Source organism: Megalops cyprinoides, chromosome 1 (genome assembly GCF_013368585.1).
Source record: "Megalops cyprinoides isolate fMegCyp1 chromosome 1, fMegCyp1.pri, whole genome shotgun sequence".
Classification (NCBI taxonomy): domain Eukaryota; kingdom Metazoa; phylum Chordata; class Actinopteri; order Elopiformes; family Megalopidae; genus Megalops; species Megalops cyprinoides.
The window spans coordinates 19,948,607-19,962,939 of record NC_050583.1 but is presented as its reverse complement, the minus strand read 5'-3'; the positions used below and the strand labels follow the sequence as shown (position 1 = coordinate 19,962,939).

General features: G+C 46.8%; 1 protein-coding gene across 7 annotated transcripts in view; it reads left to right on the top strand.

Annotated features, from left to right (window-relative positions):
- The window catches only part of cacna1g (calcium channel, voltage-dependent, T type, alpha 1G subunit), a 106,354-nt gene that overhangs the window by 70,493 nt on the left and 21,528 nt on the right, over positions 1 to 14,333 (top strand). For 5 of the 7 annotated variants that reach the window (XM_036527641.1, XM_036527633.1, XM_036527625.1 and 2 more), the window contains 5 exons: positions 706 to 832; positions 1,995 to 2,120; positions 2,354 to 2,443; positions 3,284 to 3,476; positions 5,870 to 5,920. In XM_036527641.1, coding sequence (XP_036383534.1) covers positions 706 to 832; positions 1,995 to 2,120; positions 2,354 to 2,443; positions 3,284 to 3,476; positions 5,870 to 5,920 — 587 coding nt within the window. The remainder of the gene's footprint in view (positions 1 to 705; positions 833 to 1,994; positions 2,121 to 2,353; positions 2,444 to 3,283; positions 3,477 to 5,869; positions 5,921 to 14,333) is intronic. The other 2 variants (XM_036527666.1, XM_036527658.1) reach the window with 1 other exon arrangement.

The window sequence follows — 14,333 nt, the reverse complement described above, 5'->3', positions numbered from 1 at the left end:
ATGTGTGTGTGTGTGTGTGTGTGTGTGTGTGTGTGTGTGTGTGTGTGCGTCTGCCTGTGTGATTCATGAGTCTACCCCAGGGGTTGACAGCTCGGGTGTTGCAGCGGGTGCCATGTTGTTAATAATAAAATACCATTGCCACATAATCAGTTTAATTAAAGCTGTCTACTATCCCTACTGGAGAGCTCAGATGCTGTGAGGCATCTCACCTGCCTTACAGTCGAGTAGACAAAACTGCTGTGGAAAAAAAAAACGAGATTTCTACAAAATGGTGTGAGCAAGTATCTCTGTGATAATTGGTTCGATTTTCCTGCTCGGTGGTCTCCCAGAGCAGTGTTCGGTGAGTGGGAGGGTGGGTGAGATGACACAGGAGACAAGCAGGCTGACAGGTAGGGGACTGATCTGGGCAGACAAGGGAGGGGTGAGGAGCACTGACCAGAACTGATCTTGCCTGACAGATAGAGGAGGAGGAGGAGGAGGAGCCACAGGTTCCATCTGGACTGAATCAGATCTTGGCCCCTCCCTGCCCCACCTGGCTTTGTAACCAACTACAACGGCATCCCACCTCAGGCACCCATAAGAGGGATGGGTCTTCAACAAGCTCTTTGTGAGCTTGTGGATGGCTAGCTTCTTAAGCTGAATCCTTTTCGATTAGAGTGCTGTTTGGGGTTGCGCTGGAATTTTTTCCACCGTTCCTTGTTGTAGGGTGATCAGCCGGGCGCCGGGCCTCAAGCTAGTGGTGGAGACCTTGATGTCGTCCCTGAAACCCATCGGAAACATCGTTGTCATCTGCTGTGCCTTTTTCATCATCTTTGGCATCCTGGGAGTGCAGGTGAGTGTTGCATCTGCAGGCCAGGGCAGCGCTGCAGAGGTCTCCGGGCCTCTGCCCATCTTCAGTCTCCCATAGCCATTCGCTCTTACGGTGGCAAACAGCCAATTATTTCAGGAGTTTAATTACTTGCAAGCCGGAAGAATCAATTACAGTGTGCAGTGTGACTCACTGACCTCAATAGACGGTGGCTGTCCATCAGACAAATACATTCTCCTTTTACAAAAATCACAACCCAGCAGGTGATTGCGGGGTTTAGGAGCATCTTTATCATGACTCTCAAAAGACTCTCCACACCCTGCCACTGACCCAGTTGGCACAGCCATAGTGTTTCCCCAAATCCTGAGATATAAGGGGGCATTGGGACCGTTCCGTGTGGATGCCTTCAAGGTCACAGCGTGCAAGGAGAAAATTGCTGGAGAAGAATTAATGCAAATCAGTGAGCAGAAGCCATTGTGACCCCATAGCTGTGATTCTACTTATCAGCAGGCAGGCAGGTCCATAATGAAGGCCTTTTCACTGCCACAAACCTGTGATATGAGACTCTCAGAGAAGTGTCCCAAGTTCATTCATCATTGCTGCACCACCACCATACAAAGCCAGCTTCCCGTGCAATCTTTCTCTGTAATTCATTTGTAAGGTTCGGTTTCTCCTCATCGGTCTGCTGGTGCATCTCAATAGAGGAGCCCGTCACCACTGATTCAGGATCCATTCTTCTGAAATGAGCTTCCTGTCCTTCTTGATGTGACCGTTTCTTGTCAGCCTCCTGGGAGTAATGTTCTGTTCTTCTGAATCTGAATGCAGGGCTTAGACAATAAACTGTTACCGTATATGTGTCTACCAGAGATTTCCGGTTTCCAGTGATCAGATGACATAGCTATGATATGTCTAATCTGAAAGTTTATCAGTGAATTGTTTTAACAGTGTCAAGTTATGCTTGCCTGAATGCATAGGCTCACCTGTCCTTTATACCGTCCTGCACACAATTGGCCAACTTAGTGATTGTATGTATACCATATATGTTAACACTAAATCATCCTGTGGAGGGGATCCACATAGTGTATGCATGGAACATAAGTCATAAATGTAATGTAGGACAATGACAGTGTGAATAGATATTAAGCTTGTCTATCTCCATCATGGTGACCGTGTCGTCTTTCCCCAGCTGTTTAAGGGAAAGTTCTTTGTGTGCCAAGGGGAGGACACCAGGAATATCACTAACAAATCTGACTGCCTGCAAGCCAGCTACAAGTGGGTCCGGCACAAGTATAACTTCGACAACCTTGGTCAGGTGAGACAGATCTGTGAACATCATAGCTGGTTATGGCCAGAGATTAACTATGCTCTACATGAAGCACATGCTGAATATTTCTTATTGTATAGTGAGAAACTACACATTGTTTGAAAAGCTGTCAGGTAGGCAGACTGTAAACAAGATGGAGGCAAATATTGCAGGCTAGAGTCTGGCAAATCTTCTTGAAGAGTGGAACTGTTTGCCCATGCCTCCCGTCCCTCTCCCTCCAGGCACTGATGTCCCTCTTTGTTCTGGCATCAAAAGATGGCTGGGTGGACATCATGTACGATGGGCTGGATGCTGTGGGGGTGGATCAGCAGGTATGTACCAAACCCATGGACACTGCACTACACTGCATGTATGTGTGTGGACAAGTGTGTACTTTGTGTGTGTGTGTGTGTTTGTGTGTTGAAAGGTGTTTAGTTTCATGCTGCTCAGCCTCCTCCTAGATTAACTTAAGTTAACATTAGCTATTCAGCTAATTCAGCTATTCTCTTCAGACAAAAACATGTTTGTTTACATGTTTAACTGAAAATATGAGGTGCATGTGGGCTTGGAATCAGAGTAAATTTGACCTCTGCTCACTCGAGATAGGTGTCTTAAAACAAAGTGGGAACTGAATTAAATTATAGCGTGGTAGGTCAGCATTTCTGTCCAGACTTCAAACAGCTGCATTCTTGCATGCAGTTTTTAAGCTCTTTACTGTCCCTTCAACATTTCCTTTGCTTGCAGTTATCCTTTGATGAGGTATTATATATATACATATTTCTTTTCCTCCAAAGACATCTATTTTTCCGTTTTTATTCACAAAGCTGAAATTTGAATGACTATGGCTTCCGCAGTACAATGGCCATCTGCAGCTCTGTTCTGCTCGGTTTGAACACGGAGGCGGAATCGGCGGCAGCCAGCCTTAAGCAAAGGCCCAGGTGCTCATGTGTCTGAATGGAGGCACAACGCTGGCCCTTAATTTATTTCTTTCACAGTACACACCGCACCACTGCTTACCCTACATAAACACCACACTCTGTTCAAGCCAGGCTGGCCTTTGGTAGCCAAAAAAGTTTTTGGTTTGAAAAGGAATGAGTATTCATGTGTTAATATTTAATATTATGTTTCTCGTCTTCTGTGTTTGTGTGTGTGTGTGTGTGTGTGTGTCTCAGCCTGTCATGAACTACAACCCCTGGATGCTGCTGTACTTCATCTCCTTCCTGCTGATCGTGGCCTTCTTCGTGCTCAACATGTTTGTGGGCGTGGTGGTGGAGAACTTCCACAAGTGCCGGCGGCACCAGGAGGCGGAGGAGGCCAAGCGCCGAGAGGAGAAGCGCCTGAAGCGTATGGAGAAAAAGAGAAGGAGTAAGGAGAAGCAGCTGGCTGGTCGGTAGTCTTTCCACATCTTTCTGAGTCCTGCTTGACGTTTGATTAGACAGAAAGCCAAGTAGTGCTACGTGAAAACTAAAAAAAACCCCTTAGCCTCGCTCCTCCCTCTGCGCGTCGGGCTGAGTCCCACCCCCCCCCCCCCTGCCCTGTCCCTCCTTGCCTTGCCCTGCCCGTAGATGCTGAGCCTGGGGAATTTTCCAGAGCATGCCCCCCCCCTCTGCCATTGAGTGGGAATCTGCATGGTGGTATACTTACAGAGAGCGAGGGGTGCGAGTGTGGCCGTGTTCCGGGGCTCCGCCCTCTCCCCTCCTCTCCTGCATGCAGGGCAGTGCAGCCGGAGAGGCAGACACATGCCAAATAGTGCCCCTTGGAGTGACAGCGCAGTCCTGTGGACACCTGCGCAGATTTGGCGCGGTGCCGGGGCTCACTATTTGCTCCTCTCACTATTTGCCTTATTACAACCTTGTTCCACTGCCGACCGCGCCATTCAGACAGGTGATTCGGCCCCGCCCCGCGCCTCCGATTCACGCTCCATGAAAAAGGCTCACTGATTATTGTGGCAGTTCACTCCTGCGCTGGCTGTTCACGGCCCTCGTGTCAAACTCAAGGGTGTAATAATCAGGGATGTTGACAGTTGGAATGCATTTAGCGTTTGGAAGGAACTCTTGAGAAATACAGATGGAAATCGTGCCTCTGCTGCGAATTATAGCATCTACCTCTGTGCTACTACAGTGCACAATGGCCCTAGTGTTCTACCCACTGCAAATAACGCACAATCATATTAGCTCAGCCTAACCTTCTGTTAATCTGACATAAGGTTGATTGCACATTTTGCCAACAATTTAAAGGTCATGACACATCCTCCTAGAAATGAACAGTATTTATGGAGACCCACACTCACATATTCTTGAAGGACTGTGTTGCACAAGCTGTGAAGCTAACTTTCAGGAAGACATTCAGTAGCAAAGTATATGCCTACACAGGCTTCAAGCCAGCAGACTGTGACCCTCCACCATCAAGGCTAGAGGTCAGAGTTCTTCTACTCTGCATGATCTCTTAAGGGCCCTCATTTTTCCACGTCTGTTTATGGTTGTCTTTATTGATTGATTTACGCACCATCAATTGGTTTGACTCCATCGTTTTCTATAAAGCTGTCACCTCATCGCCTCTCTGCCTAGAGCAGTCACCAGCTTATGCTTTTCAGTTGCTGGGTAATCCATCCGCTCTCAGGTGTGGACGGCTGACACGGCACCTAAGAAAAATCACATCACCTGTCATGGAACGAAAAGGAGGCCCAGACCGGCCTGGCTGGGAAAATAAAAAAACCCCGGCAACTCTCAGAGCCAAAGACCTTTCAAGTGTTCGGATTGTTAAAAGATGCTTATAGGGAGAGTGGGAAGTGGTGTGAAGGAGAAGAAACCTCTTGTTTATTGATTGTGAAAGTTGTTGTTTGGTAGAGTATTGCAAGGCAAAGAAGGCCGGCGCAGAATCAGAGCGAGTGTGTTTGTTATAGCGCTCCCGGAGGGAAAGCTGTACAGCAGTCTGGGACTGTGGATAGATTAAAGAGCTCGGCAGTCATTCGTTTGGATCACAGAAGTAGACCGAACACTTTTTTTGTCTCACACAAGTGACTGTACAGTATGTCATCTCCAACAGTATTGGGTCAAACTTACGGAACTTCGCTGCATAAACAGTGGGTCAGGATCGTCTGTGTTAGCTCATATGGCTACTTATCCATCATACCGCGCGGTCAAAATAACAGGAAATCAAATGTAAGTGTCAAGTCCGGCTTCCATGGTAGAAAAGAAAAATCAGGGCTATTTCTGCAACACTGACATTTTTTTCTGTGTCACTGTTCCTCTTTTCCTGTCTCTGAATTAAAAAAAAACATTTCAGATGGGCCAGAAGTGGCCTGTCTCCTGTGCGTTTGATCCAAATCCAGTCGTGTGAGTGAAGGGAACATGAGTACACAAGTAATCCATTTTCCCCTGTCACAGGGCCTTCATGGGGATCTACAACTACAGAATCGCTATGATGGTTTTAGAACTGGGGAATGTTTGTGAGCAGAGTCGCATTGCTGTCTCCCGTCCCAAAGAAGCTAAACAGTGAGACACATAACGGGCAATGGTTTTATTAAAAAGCAAGTAGTGTTTACAGAGTCTCAAAAACACCTGAGCAAAGTCCGGAGCAGGTCTAGGTCAGCGTGCAAGCTAGCACTGGACTCAGAATCTCTGGAAACACTGGAATCAGGGCCTTCGGCCAGCGCACTCTCTCAGTGCATCTCTTCCTTTCTCTCATCTCCCTCCTCCATTTCTCTCCCTCCACACTTTGTTCCTCCCAGTCTGATTAACGTGGTTTCGTTCTTCTAGATGTAATGCTGACGGATGTCAGTTGGGCCGGCTCAGAAGGCACAGAGACAGGTACTGAGTTCTGGCATGCCTGTGTGTGTACACTGTGGTTCTGGGCCACTGCTGTTTAAAGTGGTCCCCAGGGTGGGTGGGACAGGGGGGCACCACCATCAGCGCTCTCGCCCCGTCTGATCTATCAAGCAGCGTTTGTTGGAGTCTTGTGTGTTCGGGTCCTCACCACTCACTGCACCAGCTCCATGCCCGTTCCAGCCAGCCAGGTGGATTCACGCTTGCAGTGGGGAGAAGAAACATATAAATAGCACGGCACAGCCAACTGAAACTTTACAGAAATAAATCAAAGATTAAGTTTTTTTTTTTTCTCATTCCAAATAATAATTGTGGAATGTTTTTAAATGTTTGGTACAAAGTAATATTGCTGGTACACAGGCTGTGGTTGGTGCGGTAACAGGGCCCGCAGCAGACCTTGTGTGTGTGAGCGTGCTGCCACACATCCACTGCTCCTCCAGCGTGATGCTTCTTGGCTGACTGCGTTAGCGGGATCCACTCTGTCAATCCGCACCTCTTTGATTGATTGGTATGCTTCAAGTTTCTCTCATTGGTGGTCCTCCCAGTGCTGGCACCGTACTGTGACGCACACGTGACACTTGTCTACCGTGATCTTGTTGGGGTGTTTAACGCCACATCGCTCATGGATGTTCAGAAGTGCATGACTGTGACAAATTCATGTGTGACCGGGGTTTGCCCTGACGCTTCACGGGCTGGTTAGAGTAACAAGGCAAACTGAGTGAGGAACAAGGACGCGCAAATGAATCTGTGCGTGTGTGTGTGTGTGTGTGTGTGTATGCATGTGTGTGTGTGCTGTCACACAGGAAAGAGGTTTACCTATGTCAGAGTGAAGGTTTAGGTAGGACAAACAGGGTTTGCCATGCTGCTGTGTCTTATTTCTACAGTGAACGTCAAAAAGAGCAGTTGGAGGCAGAATAGGCAGAGAAATACACAGTACAAGGTTCAGAGAATCTCAGAAAGTGTGGACCTCGGTATGTGTCACATTTGAGTTGGGGACCTTTTGTACCTCTGTGTGTGAGTCTGCAAATGAAAACTGAAATGCAAGACAGAATTATTTCAGTATATCTGCATGCAGGGGTACCGAAAAAATTGCCAGAAGTGAATACCGTTATTTTATTCAGACTTCCTTATCTATGATTTGCCTCACTGAAACAGCTACAGAGGACAGCCTGTTCCCATTTCAGCTGTGACTGAACAATTCTATCTGCTTCTCTCAGCAAGGGCTTCCCCCCGATCGATTCTTTCTTTCTCTCTCTCTCTCTCTCTCTCTCTCTCTCTCTCTCTTTCTCTCTCTCTATCTCACTCTCTGCCCCAGCCCTTTGTGTGAAACTCCTCATTTACTGGAACTCAGAGCCATTTAGTGCCCTACCATGCCTCTGAGTCTTGGCCATTAGCCCCCTCTGGAGCAAAGCTTTTTCCACAGCACCATGTCCGGCAACATGCAGGGGCCCAGTTCCCAAGAGTAACAGTGCATGTCAGTATCCCACTGTCCTTAGGAACAAGACAGAGAGGCAAGCCACAAAGGCAAGTGGTCATCTTTTCATCTATAGAGACATCTCACAGACTGCCCTGATGTCAGAGCACTGCAGTCCCTTCAGTCCTGGCCTCAGCCCATAGCTGTTCATCTGTGCATTATGTGTTTGCATGCCACCAGTTGGCAAGTCTTTCAGGGTCAGTGTTGAGGCCTTCTGTACCAATCAAACGTCAGCCAGATACCGTCAGGAGGATAGAACTTGAGCCAAGTTGAATTTGGACTTTTGGAAAATGCACAGAATCACACTGCTTTTGTAAGTAGATGCTTGGAATGACGCTGAGATGGTGCTGAATTTGCACAATCTGAAGCATAAAACTTCTCATTAGATATACGGTAGAAGAGCTGTATCTTACATTACCTCAAGTGACTGAGAGCTGTTTCAGCTTTCCAGTCAATGGGCCAATGGGCTAAGATTTGTTGCTAATTAGTTGCTAGTAGACAATGTGTTAATTAGCCTTTCCTGTTCGACTCTGCATGTTTTTGCATTTGGGCTTGGAGCGGCAGGGCCACCCGCCAGTCTGTCTCACTCTGTTAGCTTCTGTTCCCTCCTGTCAGGGCGCCTGCATTGATTGAGGCGGCAGCTTTCCTGCACATGGGATCAAAGGTTTCCGGTTAATAATCTGACTCGGTAGTGGAGCCGGAGCCATCTGCCTCTCTCTTCCTACCTGTGTCCTCCTTGCACTTCAAATTGAGTCATCATTTATTGATCTGGCTCCGGATTCTCATTTCAGGCACCTTTCATTTACTAGGAGCCAAAGAATCCCCCTTCATGATTGGGAGCGTTTTTTTTTTTTAGAAATCACCCAGGTGGCCAGGTGGATCTCTTCGCCTGTATGAGCCAGAGTAGGACAGGGCCCCACCTTTACCTGTTGGTCTCAAACATCTACACTTAGATGTGGATCTTTTTGGGTCCAAACAGAGGGAGAGCATTTTGCCCAAAGACCAAAACCAGTGCTACCAAAGTCTGGCTTAGACAGAGCAGCTCCATTGATGTCAGCTTCAAATACAGCCAAACCATGGCAAAACTAATTCAGTGTCGCCTCTGTTCACCCTCACACTGTAAGAATATGATACATGACAGATTGTGATAGACGGTACCATGTATCAGAGTAATGATAAGAGGACCGAGGCCTAGTACTGCACAGAGGGTTATTCTTGTCCTCAGTTGGTGGACATGTAATATACTTTCTCTTTACCCAGTCAGTGCGGAGCCAAACTGACAGGGAGAGAAAATTAAATTATACTGTGTAACCTCTACTTTTGGCAACAGAAGGCGGCGCGGTTGCTTATGTAATCTGGCAGTGAGAAGCACTGTTCTCTTTTTTCACTCGGCAAGTGAAAGTGACGACCAGCATTCTTTATGTAACTCCAAGAACGATGGCTTCACAAAATGAACAGATGGCCTTAAAATTTCAGAAGGAAAGAAAGTAATTTACCCAAATATATAATGATATCATAATCCACTAAATGTCCTCTCTCCCATTTCCCTAGAGATACATCTCTCTCATTCTGTTGTTCGTTTGATACATTGATAGTCCAATGCGTACCTTTTGAATCAGTCGCATAACTATATTGTATATGAAGTGGAACAGCAAATTCCACACCAAATCATCAGTGAAATATAATTAATACATGGTAGAAAATAGTGGAGTTGGTGGTCACAAGATTTGGTTTTAATAGGAAAAACTGCCTAGATATTGACTTTAAGTGTTGATTCGAGAGAAGCGTCAATTATAGTAAAATGGCAATTTTCTTTAATCCTTTTGCAGTTGTCAGTCACATGTTTGAAGCGGAAACACAGTGATGTTTGTGCATTAGAGTGTTAAACCCTTCTGTTGGCAAACACAGCAGAGTAGGAAACAAAGAGATTAGGGCAAGGATGCTGAAACTCTCCCCACTGTGTAATTGTGGAGATCAGTCATTTGACAAATACAGCAGGATGCGCCAATCCGTTCGTCTTTTTTTCTAGGTCACACACTTTATTGAAGCAGGTTTCTCGAAACTTTCCTCTCTTTTTCCTCTTTCTCTTCCTCTGATGTTTCTCAGTTTGGAAAAGGTAATTAATAACGGCAGGCCATTAGCTCGGCGGCGCTGTCTCTGTTACAGAGTGAGGGGGAGAGGCAGCTCCTATAAGAAATGAGCCCGAAATGCGAGAGGCGAGGGCCGTCTTCATCAGCAGATGGATATCTTTTGGCAGGAAGTGCTCCTGACGTATTTGAGAGTATTAATGTTTCATGCAGTAGGTGTAGTTAACACCGTTAAGTGTGGTGAACAAGGTGCCTATGAATCCTATTATGGATGAAACGGTGGCTGTAGCAAGTGTTTTATATTATATATAGTGCTTCATTATTTATATATACACATACATTTGTATAGATAGACACACACACCCACACGCACACACACACACACACACACACACACATGCACACTTATATGTGTGTACATCTATATATGTGTGTATATGTATGTTGCAGAAAATCCTCTGTGATGGTACTTTGAACAGTCGCTGGCTTCGTGGATGTAGATCACGCTCTTCAGCAGTGCGAGGTAACTGGGAATAAAGACAGGTACATGAGAGGAACCATTGGTAAGACAGATGTACTGCTGCCTGGGTGGTTAGAACAAGCTGAGCATACTCCAATGTCGAAACATAAGCTCCTTGAAGGTGAAAGCCAATGTGCGGTGCCTTGCGTGAGATCCATGCTGCTGCTGTCTCTTTGTTTCAAGCAGAAAAGAACTAAAGGTCACCACTGCATTGAAATATACACTCATACGTAATCATTGCACTTCAAATATCAGTAGGCCGTGCTTACAGAGAGACTGATGGAGAAGCGTGTAGGTTCCCTTAATGGTGCGATGCTGAAAGCCCATTGGTCTCTATCTTCTGACATCAGAACATCATTCCTTTTCGCCCTGTGACCCGTCCTCCACTCACAGCTGCATAGTCGCCTGCCTTTGCCATCCAGTCTCCATTCCAGACGGCCCATCTCGCTCAAGTCAGACTCAGAAAGAAGTGTGTGGTTTCTTTACCATGTTTACCTGCATGCCTTGTGAGTGTCTGTGTGTGTGTGTCTTTGTGTTTGTGTCTGTGTTTGTGTGGAGTTGTGTATGTGTGTCGTACCATGCCCTGTCATTGTGGAATATGTCACCTTTTTTTCTTTCTTTGCCTCTTTCTTCTGGACTCCTCAAATCGCTCAGTTGCTCATTTTCACTGTTCTCTTTTTATTTGATTTTGTTTGCTCCCGTAATATTGATGTTTAACAGGGCAGAGCATTTGGGAAATCCAACAGAATTCTTTTGATTGTTCTCGTTTTTCCTTGTTTTGTACAGATCGCCTTCGACTCAATGTATGCTGGACTTAAAAACATCTTAACGATCCCGGTTGTAACATTTTACCCTCAAAACGAAGGCTGCAGTGTTGTCTGCGTCCAGCACATATTGACTCTACTGTGAAGCCATTGACTAGCAAGGTCAGGGGCGTAAAACCAGCCGCACCTTCACAGAAAGCAAATCGACCAAAAAGAACGAAATGATCACCTTCATTCTAAGCGACAGAGTAAAGGATCAAACCCATGATGATGATGGGGAAGAGGAGAATGAGGAGGAAGAGGAGGAAGGGCCATATGCGGCTGGGTTTACGGCCCCTGTCCATTTCTTCCTTTCACAGACATTGTTACCATCCAGGCCTCAGCGTCTCGCGCCCTCTCAGCTGTCTCTGTCGGGCCCTGGCCACAGTTCACCCCACTCATGACATTTAATCCCACCCAGGATCACCACCCCCAACTCAGGCTAGCCATTGCTGCTGTGGGCAGTCAGCCCATGCAGATCAGTGACAGACCCCTCCAGAACATCACCCCACTCAGAGCCCCTGTGACACCACTTAGAGTAGTCCCCCAGTTCAGGGAGTAAGATCGATTGGTTGATTGTCCATGAGCAATCAAGATCAAACCACACCCCATCTTCAGCCATTATTGCACACACAGGAACAGGACTCTGTGATGGTGCCGTACATATCTCTTGAGGGGAGTGACGTAGGCCTTTGCAACACAGTGCAGCCTTGATAAAAACAAAATAGTTACAGGGAAGGCCTGCAGTTTGATACACTTGTGCTCCCCTCTGGTGCTGCGTATGCTCCAGGACAGAGGCCCTGTTGCTGCATCAGCTGGCAACCTCACCGTGTCTCCGTACGTACAGTGAGCATCACATCTTTCACAAATATATATGGAGCACATAAACCTTACACTGACCGCCCCTTACCACTGTCTGTGATGTTGTGTGTAGTTACATGACGATGGATCACACTGTGTCTGTATTTCCCAACTGATCGAACTCCCGAGGTACAAGCCGATACGTGCACCTTCTTCACTAACAAACTTCTCCTTTCCTCCCTCTGAAATGACCTGTCATTTATCTTGGATGCTTTTCTCAAAGGGGCCCTGGAACGTCTACCCTAACCATACAAGAAGTATTAAATTATAAATGCATAAAGACACATGGGACAACATGCTATGGTTGTATACACACAAACGGGAGAAATAATGTAATGATCTATAACAGTAGTTACTTCTGTAATGGGTGAATTGGCTTAGTGGAGTTCCAGGGCCCCTGGCTGGGGAGGGTGGTAATGTACAGGATGAAATGTCTCCCTGACCGCATGCACACAGAGAGACTCTGTGGGTCTGGGCTCCCGGGAGGGGGTTGCATGACCAGCATGTGAAGGGATGTCAGCGGGTGGGGAAGGCCAAAATGTGACAGGCCAGTTGCGTTTCTTTTACACCAGCCGATTATTGCACTGAGCCACCAGCCAGTGGTCGCCGAGAGACAGACATGCTGGGGAGTGTTTTCGCATCTGGCCGCTGTGTGGTCAGTGGGGACAGAGATGAGAGAGGCTCGGAAAGTGTGCTACCCTCAGCTAGCGTGCTTTCCACAGCAATGTAATCCCCTCTCTTTTTAAACACAGATTATATCAACAATGAGGTCTTTCTCAGTTTTTTTTTTTGACTCTTCAGTCTCAGTAAAGACAGTTTGGCTGCCCACTTGATTCGCTGGCGTGGTATGACGTTATACTATTACAGCTGCAAGACAGACCCATTTTCTCCAATTGGGATTATTGGGAAAATTAGGCTTCATGTCACGGGGGGGGGCGGTGATTTGGCGGATATCCCTCTGTTACTCTGGTCATCTTTGTGAGAGGAGGAGAGAGATGTGTGAGTCAGGGATAGAGGGAATTCTCTTCATTCTGTCACAGTGCAATACTCTAAAGGTGATAATCTCAGTAACCCCACTGTCTATTCTATTCTTCCTCTGCGAGTGTTTTTTTTTTTTTTTTTTTCAGGCATATTGATTCGGTGCAACTGCTGTGAGCAAACGCTTCTACTTGAATTGAAATGCAGTAGTTTGCTGCTGAGCATTTGGAACAGCCCTGCTCAGTGGTTGTTTAAAATACGCTCTCCAATTCCGTGGGAAATTTGCATTGCTTTTTTTTTCTGATAATCAGCCAGCTGAGGAGGCTGTTTTAATCAAATGAGCCCCAAGGAGAGGAGGAGAGAATAACAGTAGCATTGGTGATGGGAGCAGGGAGTGTTGGAGACAGTAAGTGACATCACGTGGGGGTTGCCCCCTTTGGCCCACAACCCACCCAAACCCGTGCACCTGTGAGCCAAAACAGGGCCAGTCGCGACACAGCTGGAGCGGGATGCGGTGCCCTGGTTTGAATCTGTCTGTGTAATGGAGTATCGGGCTTAGTGGAGCATTCGGACCTTCGCCACATGAGAGCTGGATAAATCTATGACTTCAGAGAAGTATGGCTGCTGTTTTTGAAATATCTTTAACCATGCAAAGAATACAAAGGTGCAAAGGTATGTGTGTGTGTGTGTGTGTGTGTGTGTATGTGTGTGTGTGTGTGAGTTTGTGCGTGCGTAGTTTGTGCTCCCACTGAACAGCCGCCAACATTTTGCCAAGTTTGGAAGCCTCAGATTCATAAGTTGTGAATTATGAAAACTATTTAATGTCAAGTCAGCACATTTAAGAACATAAGGAACATGGTTCCAATTAGGCTATATTAAAGCCAGATGTCACTCCGAATTCCTTTAGTAATTAACCACAGGAGTGGTCTGGCTGGCATCCTGTCCTGGGACCCCATGTCACAGTGACCTCGGACACGCCACATACCTGTGCGCTCCCCAGACCCCTCCCCCACCCATCCCCAATACAAAGGCAACACACACGCATACACATCCACAACCACACAAAACACCATAAGCACATACACCAGAGCACTCAAATATTTGTATACGTATTTGCTTGCCACACACACACACACGCTGCATCCACATGAATTACAGGCTGCGCTGATGTTTGGCATGAGGTTTGAATTCAGTCTCTTACACTGGCATCACTCACCCTGATACTGCTGGAGAGACACAGCAGTGTAACTCTCTTGATCACACAGGATTACCTGCCCCATCTGCCTAGGTCAACCTGGTGTGCCGAGGAGGTTGCTGTGTGAAGCTTGGATCAGAGAATGGATTCACAGGACACTGATACCCCTAGAGCTCTTCACACCCTGGAGAGAGAGAGAGAGAGAGAGAGATTGTGTGTGTGTGTGTGTGTGTGTGTGTGTGTGCACGAAAACATGCACATACCTGTTTAAGTATGCTTACTTAAAACCGTCCAATTACAGTGTGTGTCTCCTTCACACACGTCAGCTCTGGCAGAAACCCATGGTAGAGGCCCAGGAGGAAGCGGCGATATGATGCAATTACATAAAGACGGCGTAATTGCTTTCAACGGGGAATCGTTCAGACGATACCTGCTAGTCCTCTATGCTGTCCGGTCCTAGGTCTTTGTGGGCTGATAGGG